Raw genomic sequence first — 13,916 nt, forward strand, 5'->3', positions numbered from 1 at the left:
TCATTTTTTGCTAGCCTTTTAGTGTTAGGAGGAAATTGGTCCCCTTCTCCTTGTATGTTAATCCTATTTCATTGGTAAAACTAGAACATTATTGTAAAGGAAGCCTGGGATACTTCTGTTTAAACACCCATTATTTAGACATTTTCTCTGCATTTTTTTTTTATGTGGAACTTTTCACTTGCTTTTAGGCAAGTAAATTACTTTTGAAGAAAATATAAATTAGCTTACCAATGTGCCTTTTGAAGTTACTTTAAAATTGATGTTTGTTCTTTTTTGGCGTATTTTCTAACAACTTTAATGTAACTTGAAAGCTTTCTGATTTTCTTCTCATTTTCTTTACGTTTTATGTCATGTAGTCTCTTTTCATCTTTTATACAAGTGCCAAAGGACTTGTTGGGACCTGCCTTCCCATACTCCTTCACAGACATGCAGCATCTTCTGCTGTCTTTGAAGTTGTTAGATCTTTCTTCCTATCTCATGCACTTTTTATTTGGTTTTGTATGTCTCCATTAAAAATAAATAAATGCAATAAAAAGTCAAAAGTACATTGAAATTAAGAACAAACTGTCAGTGACCAGAGGGGAGGTGGGAGGGAAAAATGGGGGGTAGAGGGAGAAGGGTTTTCAGGAACAACTATAAAGGACACACGGACAGAACCAAAGTGGGGAAGGATCGAGAGTGGAAGGTGGGGGTGCTGGGGTCGGGGGGAGGTGTGGGAGAAATGGAGATGACACTACAAGAACAATAAGAAAAAGTTTAAAAAATACTTTTTAGCACCTTTGACCGAAACCATGTTGTTTTTCAGGGTGTACATTTTCTTATAGGTCATTGTTTTGGAACTAGACTTAAACACTTTGTTAATCTGTTTTCTCTCTTACTTAAAACTGTAAGTCAACAGTCTGTCTCAGTGGCTGTCTGCATTGAGAATCAAATATCCTAGAGTCTACTCTTACTACTGTTGTTAAATTAGTTGTACAACTACAAAGTGGTATCCTATTTAACAAAGTTAGAACTTAAGTCCTAAGAATTTGAAAATCTGGAATATGTATTTTAATATTTTAATTTGTAGCTTAATTAATATTTATATTCTGAATTTCAAAAAAATATTGTGTTTTTTCCATTACCATTTAGCTCCTTTATACCCTGGCCCCTGCAGTCACCTCCACACTCTTGTCCACGTCCATAAGTTCTCTTTCCATTGTGCTCTGTCCCTCCACTCCTACCCTTGTCCTCCCCCTTAGCTGTCATCCTGCTCTCTATGAGTCCATCTCTGTTTTGCTTGTTAGTTCAGTTTGTTCATTAATTCCACATAGGAGTTCCTCTGACTGGCTTACTTCACACAGCATGATGTTCTCCAGGTCCATCCACTGTGTCAGAAAGCGTAACATTTTTCTCTTTTTATGGCTGAGTAGTATTCCATTGTGTAAATGCCCCATTCAGCCCTAACAAAATGACTAAAGATTACTGTGCACTGTGTCCTTGTTATTTTACACTAACTTTTAATTAAATTACAGTTCTGTGAAAAAAGGTTTATTTGGAGGCTTTAGCTATCAGAGCTATTATTGAGTCTACTGTGTTTAGAGGAACATTGGCAGCCTTTTTGTGGTGGAACTGGACCATACTTAACTCCCTTTCGCTCTTGGAAGAAAGGACTCACTGTGATTGGCAAGTAATCTTATTCGGAGCCCGAAGTCTGTGCATTTTGCCTTTGGAAATCCATCATTTTTATTTCCGAGAATTTGAAATAAAGAGAATTAGAATAGGTAGCGCCTCAGGATTTGACTTTTTTGAATGTAGCATTATCTGTGAGAAGGGTTTTATAGGAATACGTAGGTAAAACGTATATTTTATGTTTTTAGGCTTGTGGTTATTTTAATTTATAGTGTTAGCCCAGTTGGTTATGATTTTCTTTTTATTCTTCTGTGTATTTTCCTTTTTGAAAAAAAAAAAGATTTATTTTTAAAGAGAGGGGCAGGGAGGGAGAAAAGGAGGGAGAAAACGAGGGAGAGACAACAATGGGTGGTTGCATCCTACACACCCCCACTGGGGACCTGGCCCTCAACCCAGGCATGTGCCCTGACTGGGAATCAAACTGGCGACCCTTTGGTTCTCAGCCCGTGCTCAATCCACTGAGCCACACCAGCCGGGGCTATGTATTTTCCTACCCCTGTTAATATAAATTCAATTAGATAGAAACAAACCCTACAGCCAATGATAAGAAGGGAAAACACTGTTTCCGTGATCACTGTTCCATCTGCTATGTGCCAGTAGCTAACAGAAACAGATGGCGCTTTGTCCAACCTTGTTTACATATGCAGACGTTTTTGCATATTTTATGAGCTTTAATATGATTGTTTTCAATATATTGTCCTATAATTGGGAAACAAATACTTATTTTTTTAGAATATATATGTAAACTTTATATGTATAAAATGTATATTGAAACATTTTGAACAGCTGCCAGACAGCTGCTGGCATTTATTTCTTTGTATAAATCTGAAGATACTCAGCTTTATGGAGGTTTTCAATGTTTGGTTTAATTGTCCTAGTTAACATTGAATTTGAAATTCGCTCAAGAATAAGCATTTTTTCTCTTTTTATGTATAAATTGCATAGGGAGGCATTCCTTATGTTTTATCTGGTTAAATAATGGCTTATTTACTCAACATCATTTGTGTAAGTGTTGATTTAGTCATAAGAAAGGTGAGTTGTTGAATGTAGAGAAAACCACACACGTGAATGTGTGAAAGCCGTCTTGGGGTATGAACGAGGTGGAGGCGCTTTCAGGTCTAAATTCAGCTCCATTGTCAATGAGTCATCCTGACCTTGGGAGCATCATCGCACCTTAGACTTAATTGTAAATTAAAATACCCCTAGCTCTAAAGAATTAATTTAAACTGGTTACATGTTTTCTATCTAAATGAAATGATTGAAACATTTAATTATTTGTTTCAGATGATTAAGCTATTAAAATGATGTCTGATGACTAATAATACTTTATTCTTTTCTAACTTATATACATTGTCTCTAATATCATTTCATTCTCTTGGGGATGTTGTTTTCACCTCTGGGTTTCAAGTAAATGTACCATACACAGATAAAGAACCAGGTGATATAAGATGCTCAGGTCACATTGTTCCCCCGGGAAATAAAGTTCTTAAACTAGAACAAACCAAAAAAAAAATAGGAATGTGTCAAGATGTAGAGTGAGTTTCAAACTTTCATGTGCTTTCTATAGGTTAATAATTGCAAAAGGAACCACAGTTTGGAATTGAATCCGCAGTTGATCATTTGAAACTAGATAATGTATCTATGTGAAGTTCTAAGACACATAATCATTAAATAAAATTCTCCTTTCCACATGTTATTTTTACCCTGCTGCTTTATTTTGTTTCTAAGGTAGTGTCAGCCTCACCCTGGCTGGTGTGGCTCAGCGGGTTAAGCATCAGCCTGTGAACTGAGGGTTGTGTTTTGATTCCTGGTCAGGGCAGGTGCCTGAGTAGGGGCCCAGGTCCCGGGTTGAGGGAGCCGATCAATGTTTCTCGCACACATCGATGTTTCTCTGTCTCCCTCTTTTCTCCTCCCTCTCAGAATAACTAATTTTTTTTAAAAAAGGTGTCAGCTCAATGTACATCATGAAATAACCACCTGGTTATGAACACTTTACATTTAAGATGGAGCAAGTTCTTTGATAATTGAAATTTGTTGGAGGAGCTAAACATGTTTTTGTTTTTCTTCCTTTTTGCTTTTTTGCATCATTTCTCCCACTTATGAATGCCCTTTAGATTTTATGATTCATTCAGAGGCACCATGTTTAAGATATATTCTGTTGTGATCATAGGTATTTGTGAGATGTCATGACTACTTCCTTAAAACTAGAAAGAAACCCACAGCTCCTAGCCTTTAACTCGGAGGACTTTGTATTGTGAAGAGTTGTGTTTGGATCAAATCACCTTTTTTTTTTTATTGTAAATATTGGTGATGTGATAAATGCTAACGAAGCTTGTTATAATTTACTTTGGTCATGAACCATGGTAATATTGTACTGTGTAGGGTAGCAGAGTGGGTAGAATATAGTGTTAATTTGAGGTATTGAAGTCTCCTCTCCATTGGGTATAATTCTTCAATGTACTGGTTTTCAATTGTAAGAATTCTTCATTTAGCCATTAAGTTGTTATAGTTTAAGTATTCAAGTGAGAGTAAGAGATTTGTTTTCACATGATAATTTTGGTCATCTCTATTTGGGATTAAATTTATTAATCTTGGATTTGTCATGCAAGAAAAAACACTGAGTTGTGAGTTGAGATACCCAGGTTTGAAGTTTATCGCAGTCGGCTGTGTGATAAGCAAGTCGTTCCCTGGGCTGCTTTTCCAAAGCTCTAAGACACTGTCACTTCATATTGCCTGTAACAGCGTGTTTCTGGCTGGAGTTTGTTTACGTTGCTTTGACTAGTTACTTAAAATTACATTATAGGAATGATGTATTATAGGAGTACATCAATGATTACTATTTGGTAATAAATGCACTTAATTAAAATGACTGAGATAATTAAAAACATACTTATTCGCTTTTAAAGTAGCACTTTAGTTAAATATATACATAGTTATATAAGAAGGAATTTATAGAGAAATATAACTTATGCTATTGTGTGTTATAATCACTGGCATTATTGTGCTTTATGATACTAATTGCAATATGGGTTTGAAAAACTTCCAATTGATAGAGTCATTCCAGATGATTGGAGATTTAAAGTATTAAAAATGGTAAATAACTGTATATCTTGAAAATAATTGATAACATGAAGTTGGAGCTTTCACATCTATACCTCGAAAATTAATTCACTGACTAGATGATTCAAAAGCTCAGTTATTATTTTGGTACTTCATTACATAAAAGAAGGGTTGAATAAAAAAAACGGGAATATGTGGAGTTTTGAGCATTCTGAAATGTTTATAGAACTAAAATGAGTAATTTGAATATTTTCCCTTTGATATTTGTTAGTCTGGTCACCTTATTGAAATGTCCTATATGTAAAAATTACTCAAATTGAAAAATAGCTTATTAGAGAAGGAAACAATAATTTACCCTTTTTATCTGTTGTTTTATTATTTGTATTATCCAGCAAGTCATTTATGAATTTTAATCTAACCACTTATTTTATTTTATTACAACAAATTTGTTCAGCCTTTATGTAATACATATTGTATTAAGGTTGTGTTTGGGAAGATGAGTATGATATGATGCTCACCAGTTTGGGGATAAACTGTTGGGGGACATAAATTGAGGCATAAAGGACAGGGATGTCACAGAAGGGAAAGACAGATATGTAAAGAGCTAGCCATAAAGTTTTAGTGCTTCAATAAGTGTTGTCAGCATTAAGGATTCTTGTGCACTCATGTTCTCTAACTCAGATGTGTGTATGACTTACCTGTGGACCTTGTTAAAAGGCAGTAAGAATTAAGATTCCAAATTATTGAGAAGCTCTTAGGGAAGGCCAGTGTTTAGGAGTCATGTTTGATATTTTGAGGAGCAAGATCAGTATTGTTTTTTGGGATTAAGAATAGATGTAGGGTCTGCATTTAAAGACTTTTCTTGGATACAGTATTACTTTTTCTTCCTAATCCCTTACTAATTGTCAATGCAAATGTAAATGAATACATAGTTTATAAATATACTTGTTTTGAATGACTAGTTCAATCAGGTCTTGGTTGTCTAGGGGCAGATTAAATAATGTGTAATTAGCCAAGGTATTAACTAACAAGGGACTTGGTATTATGAATTGAAACAACAGTACTTTAGGGAAACATCAACATATTTACATTGGATAGAAATTATGTTTAGAATTATTTGGTAACTACCCTAACCTGGAAATGTTCCTTGATCTCAGTGTGGTAATTTGTGGGAGAGTACCTCCTTTCTCTTCCATTATCTGAGGACCACTAGTCAGTCTGCACACAGGATTATAGGTCTACATAGGCTTTGCTCTGTGGGCAGGGATTTTTTTAACATATTGGATGTAAATAATTTTGCATTTTATACTTTATTATTCTTAGCTGTTTGGATGTTGTCTTTCAAATGGTAAATGTGTTCTGAAATATTTTAATTAAATTTGAAATAGGTAATTTATATTATGTTTTAGGTCTATTTTAATGAAGATTTGGGGGGACATCTGAGATCCTTGCCTCTCACTTTTTATGGCTGACAAAAATCGTTCATGTTACACAAACGTGCACACACACACGGACATATAATAGATGTAGTATGAGTCTAGGTTTAGCATTTCAGCTGTGGAAGTCTTATAAGTTATAAAAATTCAAGTTCTTTGCATAAATCAAAATCGTGTGACCTACATGAAGTATTGAAAAAATTCTTCAAATTAATTTTGGAGAACTTTTTTCTTATCAGATACTTGTGTTATTAAGTACTGTAAATTTGTTTGGTTTTTATTTCCATGATATAAATTGTAGCAGTACAATAGAGCATTACAGTATTAATTAAAAATACTAATTTTCCAAGTGCATAAGCAATTGTGGCTTTTTTCTTTTCTTTTTTTTCTTTTTAGAGAACCAGAGGACGAAAACGAAGCTTCATTCCTGATGAAGAAAAACATGAGGTTGGAATAAGTTAAGCATATTTTACCTAGTCTAAACTTCGGTAAACTTTTATGTTCAAAATTACTTCTGTTTTCCTTATGTCCTGATTTTGCTTATGTTTTGTTTTCCCTGGGATGTCAGGAAAGAGTTCCTAGGGAGAGAAGACAGAGGCAGTCCGTGTTGCAGAAGAAGCCCAAAGCTGAAGATTTACGGACTGAATGTGCTACCTGCAAGGGAACTGGAGACAATGAAAATCTCGTCAGGTAAATTGTAGGGATGGGACCTTGTCTTTAGGGGGATGCGGTGGCGTTTTCATCATTTTCTCATCACAGATATAATGAGGGAGAATCACAGTACAGGATCTTTTCTAAACTTTATTTAGCAGAAACACTACTTCAGAAGCAGATTTCATGCACTTACTAACCTGCCACACTTGGTTATTCTCTGGAGTTAGATGTAATTAGGAGTGATAATCTGAATTTTGAACACCAGAGAATTAATGTTCTCTTGATAAAGAGTTGACAATATTCTCTATTTAGAAGCCATGAAAGCAATTTAATCCAAATACTTGGCAGTAAGATTATTGTTTCATCTCATTAAACAATAAAAATTACTAAGTTCTCTTAGCATGCTCTAAAACTTTAAGTTTATTAGCAATAATGGTAAGATATACCTTTTAATGATAGGAGCTTCATCACTATTTCCTGTTTATCAAAACAAATGTGTTAAATGCTTCTCTCTTATGAAATAAAGAAAGGTGAAAAGATGGCCTAGATAGATTTTATTTTGTTTTATGTTTCTTTTCTCCTTTGTTTTGTTTGGTACTTTTTTTTTTAGCAGATATAATGCTAATCAGGGATCTCAGCTGATGTTGCCCAGTGGAGATTCCTGATGGTCCAGACACTGCTAATTTTAGCCATTTGCCTCTTTTGGTGAGATGAAGAAATTGCTCAAAACCCTGGGTGAGACGGAGGAGTGGATGGGTGAACTCAGGAGACCTCATTTAAAAACGTTATCACTCTTACATAAATAATCTTTTAGTGTGGCAAGGGAACTCTTTCCGATTTCTTGAAAAAACTGTCTTTTTATAAACCCCTTTTAAGTTACCTAAAGGCACAGAAATTAAATGTTTTAAAATGCTAAACAGATAAAATATATACTAATACTGTTATATGATCTTAAATATTTGCTTCCAAAATGATGTCATTTATTCCTCATTAAAATATAATTTCTTTTGTTTTCATTGCTCAAATAAAGGCAAGAAGTTTTGAATTTATGAGTCTTTTATACTATCAGTGGAGAAGATAAGGAGAAAATTAAAATTACAGTGAAGAAACATGAAATGCCTCAACAAAGTCCAGAAAGTCTGTAACATTTGGCCAGTGCTTTCTGAATGTCATGTGAGCGCCCCCGAAGGTTAAAGTACTGAAATTTAGGGTAAAGTAGTTCTAATAAGAGAAGATACACATTAATAATTCTGGCTATCATATAATTTTCTGATATATATATAAAAAGATTTCAGGCATAAGCATACTATAATGGAGTACATGAAATAACAAGACAACACATATTAGTGAACAAAAGAAAAAAAACAAAAAAATAATCATGTGTGTTGGACAAAAATTCATTCTAGAAGAAACTTCCTTGGGGTTAAGGGTGCATTATCATGCATGATCAGCTTGAAACAAAGTTACAGTCTTAGAGGGCTGGTTATCTTCTTTTTAATTAATTGAGCCTATGGGAATATCTACTCTCTTACTTATTTACTTTTAGATAGTAGGTGAATTCAAGCCATTTTACTATAAACCCTATATATTTTTACCACATTTTCATTTATTTATTTAGTCACATATATGAAAGAAATAATCCAGAAAATATATACAGTTTTTATTTTTAAAACCACTTTATAATAGGGGCATCTTTGACAAATATTTTAATTGTATTAAAAAGTTACCATCTTTCTTTGATTCTTGATAACATTTTTGAATAACATTAGTCTTTACTCTCACTTACTTAGTTTCTCTTATAAAATTTTCATTCGTAATTGCATTATTATAACATGCCAGTGTCCTGGATTCTGTGAAAGTCTTCTGGAAGGTAAAGATATTTTTGTTGCTATAAAAACGATGGATGTAAAGCCTTCTTCCTTAGTTTTACCTTGTTAAGAAGATAACATCACAGATTTTCTGCAAAGGATTTAAAGAGGTAATGAAGAGGGACTTAAAAAATTTTATAATGATTTTGAGGACAAAATAAGCTGGATATAACAATGCCATAAAATTTTATGATTATAATGTAGCTGTTCTGTACCAAAAAATACACATTCAGTTGAAGCACTATTGCTCTTGAGTGACAGAAGAATTTTATGTAGAATTTAATGTATTTAAAAAGGTAATACAAGGAGCTAATATCTGCCATTTCCCATACTATCTTTTTTATTTTGTAATTGGTACCATCATTGTTTGCAGATTCCCTAAAAAGTCCATAATTTATGATCAAGTTGTATCTAAAATATTGTGTACACATGAAATTCTTTTTTGTAACTTTAATTTTCAGACATTTAAAATTAGACCTTATTTTCTCTTAAGATATATTTCAGTGCTTGGTCAGAAAAACATTATACTTATTATATATGTCTATTAGGTTCTCTTACAAAATTATTCTTCTTGGGTCATAATTTAATTAATAATCTTTTATTGAATACACTGTATTTATTTTCTAAGGTCCCTTGAACAAATGAACTCAAGTCATTAGAATCTGCTGTTTAGCAGCTTTGATTTCGAAACCACACTTCTCTATGTAATTCAGGCTATATAAGATTTCCTCCTCAATTATTTTACTTGCCTTTTCAGCTTTTTGTCTATGTATACGTGTCAATATACATTTATAGTACTTTAATATCACTGGGAAATTGCATTCAATTTATCTGTCAACTATAATAGGAGGTTCCAACTGTCATTTTCTGTTTTGCCTCTTAAGTTTTTTTCTGTTCTTACTTTGGCAAGTGATTTCGTATTTCTGTGTTTCTGTTTTTCCCTTTAATATGTATGATAAAAATCACATTCTACTCCACTGGGGGACATTGTGAATAATTGCTGAGCGATAGTAAATTCTTTCCATATAAAATAGTGGGACATCACTGTCATTTAGTAACAGTGATTATTATTTAGTAATATAAAGGATACATATATGTGGGCCCTGAAATAAGGGTTCCAATAGGTAAATATGTTCCAGTAATAGTAAATGCTTATATTTTTCCCTTTCAGAGAATGTGCATGTTCTGTTTTTATATATAGTTATTTCTAGAATATGTGGGACAGAAGAATTAATTTGTTGAAATATATTCTTCTAAAATGATTAGATTGAGCTATTTCTGCCAGATATGGGAAATATAAAAATTGTCATGGTCTTAAAGAGAAAGATGGTTGATAATATCTTACGAACTTTTTAAAATTAGTGTTTCCATTTTTGCCATCTGCTTTTTAAATTTAATTAAAAGTTACCTGGGAAGTTTCAAATTAAAATATATTTCTTTGTTATTTAGTGAAATTAAATGCTAAAGGCCAAATTGAAACTCTGACTTAGAATTGTAAGGTCTTTTTATGTATCTGTGTTTGTGATGGATGTTTTTGGTGGAGGTAATTATGCGCCCATTTAGTGACATCTTATTTGTTTTTGTTTCCGAGGTTCCTAGCACATTTAATACTCAATGAATGCGTGATAACACATGACTACTCCATATAAGTAATGGCTGATTATTCTCTGCTGAATTAATACAAAGTTTTTAATACTATAATTTATTCCTAGAACATCCTGGTCACTAAGTATAAGTATTTGATGAAGATGTTTAAAAAGTTAATAAAGGAGAATTGCATTTACGTTGCTAAAGAAAAGAATAGATATTTTTTTCCTGTGTATTAGGTAAGGAAATAGAAACCACGGATTTGAGATCACTTAGTTGATGCATCAGTGTAAAACAGAACTAAAGTGGTTCCTGTCCTTGAATGTATTTGATTTTTAAAAGATAGAGTTTAGAGACAGCGGGCCTTTCTTCTCTGTAAATCTTTATCAGGCAATCGAAGTAGGAATAACACTAAATTTTTAGATCTCAGATTTTATCTTAACCATGTAAACTCAATGCAACACATTTTTTTTTTAACTTAATGGGAGATAGGTGAGAGAGAAAAGGTTTCCTGAAACGAAGAACCATGGCATCTTTAATACTTTGTACTGTGGCCATTACTCAGAGGGTAGGAAGTGATCTCTGAAGCTATTTCACTTTTATAGCTAAATTCAAACTATTAAGTGCTGTATTCTCCTTATTTGAGTGTATGGCAAATTATAGGTATTGGACCATTTTAGTTACAAGATTAGATGTCTGGTCTCTTAACAATGTTGTTGGCACTTTTATTTATTTCACATTTTAAAAATCTGCCCTCTGAGTGCTTCGCCCAAAAGTAAATTTGATTGTATCATCAGTTATTAGGAACACCAGGAAGAATGTGTATGTATCATATTTTCATTTTAAATATTTGTCTTTGTTCAGATTCTTTTATTTTTTAATTACTTTCTTTGTTCTAATTTGTATGCAGGTTTCTAGATTGCTTGGGTCATAGTTGAAAGGGTATTTTCTCTCAGGGATTTATTAGATTAAAAGTGAAACTAACCCCTGGCTGGTGTGGCTCAGTGGACTGAGCACCGGTCTGTGAACCAAAGGGTTGCTGGTTCAATTCCCGGTCAGGGCACATGCCTGGGTTGTAGACCAAGTGATGTTTCTCTCCCTCCCTTTCTCCCTTCCTTCCCCTCTCTAAAAATAAGTAAATAAAATCTTTTAAAAAATTAAAATAAAAAAAGTGAAGCTAAGATTAGTTGTAACTTTAGTTACTATATTCATAGAACAGCACATCACTTAAAATGGTTTCAATTACTTAAAAAATATGAAACCTAGTTTTATCTCTTAAGTTCAGTTAAGACTTCATTTGATATGTTTTTAAAACAAAGAGAATGAGTTTTTCAATTTTTTATATTTGCTACTTTATTGTTTCTTGCGCAGTTTATCACAATCATACTGATGATAAAATATGCGTATTAGTGTAGGAATATCATTATTGTAAAGCGATAGTGCAAAAATGTGTTGTTCAGATACTTAAAAATTAAAACTTAGAAACGAATACAAGTTTTACAATGATTATGTGTTCTAATACATTTCAAATGTATTAAAAACAGACATTTTCCTCACAGAGACATTTCTGGATAAACTTCTGTTTGTATTCTTTACCTCTACCAGCAATTTCAAAGATAGGTTTCAGGGTTTTGTTTTGCTTTGTTTACTTTTATATTCCTGAATCGGTGATTAGTATAGTGCAGTTACTGTACTCTAAAGGATTGTTTCTGAGCTTGGCTTTTTAAATATTTCTGTCAGTTATATGTGGTAAAATGTGCCCCCTCATGTCCCCCTGAGAGCCTCTTGTCACCTCATGTCACCCTGGGAGCCTTTCTTCAAGTTTGGCTGATCATGCGTCTGGTGTTATGTCTAACTTGGCTTTTCTCTTTTGAAAGTATAACCATCTTAGCATATCAAGAAGCCTCAGACACACACAGGGACTTCCAGTACCTCTTAGCCTGAAGAAATATGCTACCTAACTTTTTAAACAGAGTTCACACCAAAAAGAAACAAGAGTCTGGCACTCTAAATTCAAATGAATGAACCATTAGGAATTATTTGAAAATTTAAGTAAAGGAATATACTTATGACCCTTTTGAACCCTTATTTTCTTAGGTTTTTAAATGTCTCATTATACTTACACATTTATTTTATTTCTTAAATAACTGTTATAGTGCTAGCTGCAATTGATGGAAATTCTGATATAATTACCAACAAAAATATACTATCATCTAAACTAAAGTTAAAATTCAGTAAAACTAGGAACCCCTATTTCTGCCACATTTGGGAGTATTTAACATAATTATATCCTTATTTTGATAAAATATTCCTAACTTTCTATTTTGTTTAGTAATTGATTTTATTTTGATAGTTTTAAAAGAGAAGTTTACCCTGTGAGGTATCCTTTTGTTTTAAAAGCTTTATTGTTATTTTTGAAAACCTGATCATTTAATTGTATTAATTTTAAAAAGCTACCTAATTAAATCAGCTTAATGTCAGAAGTAAAACTCTGCGAGTACAATATGTTATATGAGCAATGCTAGAATTTGTAAAGAAATCAGCCTGAGCATTGAATAATAAAGATATTTTCCTTCCTTTTTTATTAAAGATAAATAGTAAAAGAAGAACAAATATTACAACGATTTAAAGTTTTATAATAGGTATTTTGATTAAATATAATCTTAGTAATTTAGATGAAAATAACAAAAAATTAAAAGTCAAGTAAAAAAATATTGGCTGTACCTAAATAAAAAGTTAATCACATGTGCTTTGTTTGTGTTGTTAATTTAAGACTTTGTAAACTACAGCAAATAACAATTCAACTTCAGTAAAGCTGTAAATCTTGATGTAATGATGAAATGATGAAACAAGCTAAAACAATTTCATGGAAATACTGTTTCCATTTATTAAAATTTATTTACAGATTGTTTTGTTTGGTAGTTCTCTGACATTTAGATTTTCAGGGCAATATGTTTACCTGTTTGCTCAAGCATAGACTACTTGGGAAATAGTTTCAGAATTGCCAACCGGAGCCACGGAGGAAGTAAATCTACTAAATTCAATAGTTGTTTATTTGCGGGTGGGGCGGAGAGGGCAGGGTAAAAGGTTATATGCAGTGCATACATGTTCAGTGAAAATACTGGTGAATTTTACCAAAAGCACGCACTCACGTAGCCCCCATTTCTGCTAAGATACAGGACATTTTCATATTCCCGAAAACCTGTGCCCTTTCCCAACCAGTCCTTCTTTTCAAAGGCAACCTCTTTTCCATATTTTTCACCATAAGTTAATTTTACCTCTTGTAGTATTTCATATAAGTGGCATCTTTAGTTTTTATTTGATGTCAGCTATTTTAATGGATACTGAGGGAATCCTACTATCATTTTAATTTGCTTTATACCTTGACGTATAATGATTTTCAACATATTTTCTTGAGTCCATTGGCTATTGGTATGTCTTTCTTTGTGAGTTAATTCTTTTACCCCTTTAAAAAAATTTGTGTTTCATGTTTAATATTGAATTGTAGGAGTTTTTAGTATATATTCTGATTGTGAGTCCTTTTACAAATAATGTTTTTCAAACATACTCTTATCTGTGGCTTGCCTATTCATTTTTCTTAATGATATCATGTAAAGAGAAGATACTAATTTTATTTAGC

General features: G+C 32.7%; 1 protein-coding gene across 8 annotated transcripts in view; it reads left to right on the forward strand.

The window, feature by feature from the left end:
• Positions 1 to 13,916, forward strand: part of PHF14 (PHD finger protein 14) — a 184,620-nt gene that overhangs the window by 68,323 nt on the left and 102,381 nt on the right. For 6 of the 8 annotated variants that reach the window (XR_008389646.1, XM_037167350.2, XM_037167348.2 and 3 more), the window contains exons 15-16: positions 6,564 to 6,614; positions 6,736 to 6,857. Coding sequence is in view for 7 of the 8 variants with exons in the window: in XM_037167350.2 (XP_037023245.2) it covers positions 6,564 to 6,614; positions 6,736 to 6,857 (173 nt within the window). In the remaining variant the exon portion in view is untranslated. Of the gene's footprint in view, positions 1 to 6,563; positions 6,615 to 6,735; positions 6,858 to 7,431; positions 8,333 to 13,916 lie in introns of those variants that run through there. The other 2 variants (XM_037167353.2, XM_037167355.2) reach the window with 2 other exon arrangements.

The sequence above is a fragment of the Artibeus jamaicensis genome, unplaced genomic scaffold (assembly GCF_021234435.1).
Source record: "Artibeus jamaicensis isolate MK-2021 breed Jamaican fruit bat unplaced genomic scaffold, CSHL_Jam_final contig_923, whole genome shotgun sequence".
Lineage (NCBI taxonomy): Eukaryota > Metazoa > Chordata > Mammalia > Chiroptera > Phyllostomidae > Artibeus > Artibeus jamaicensis.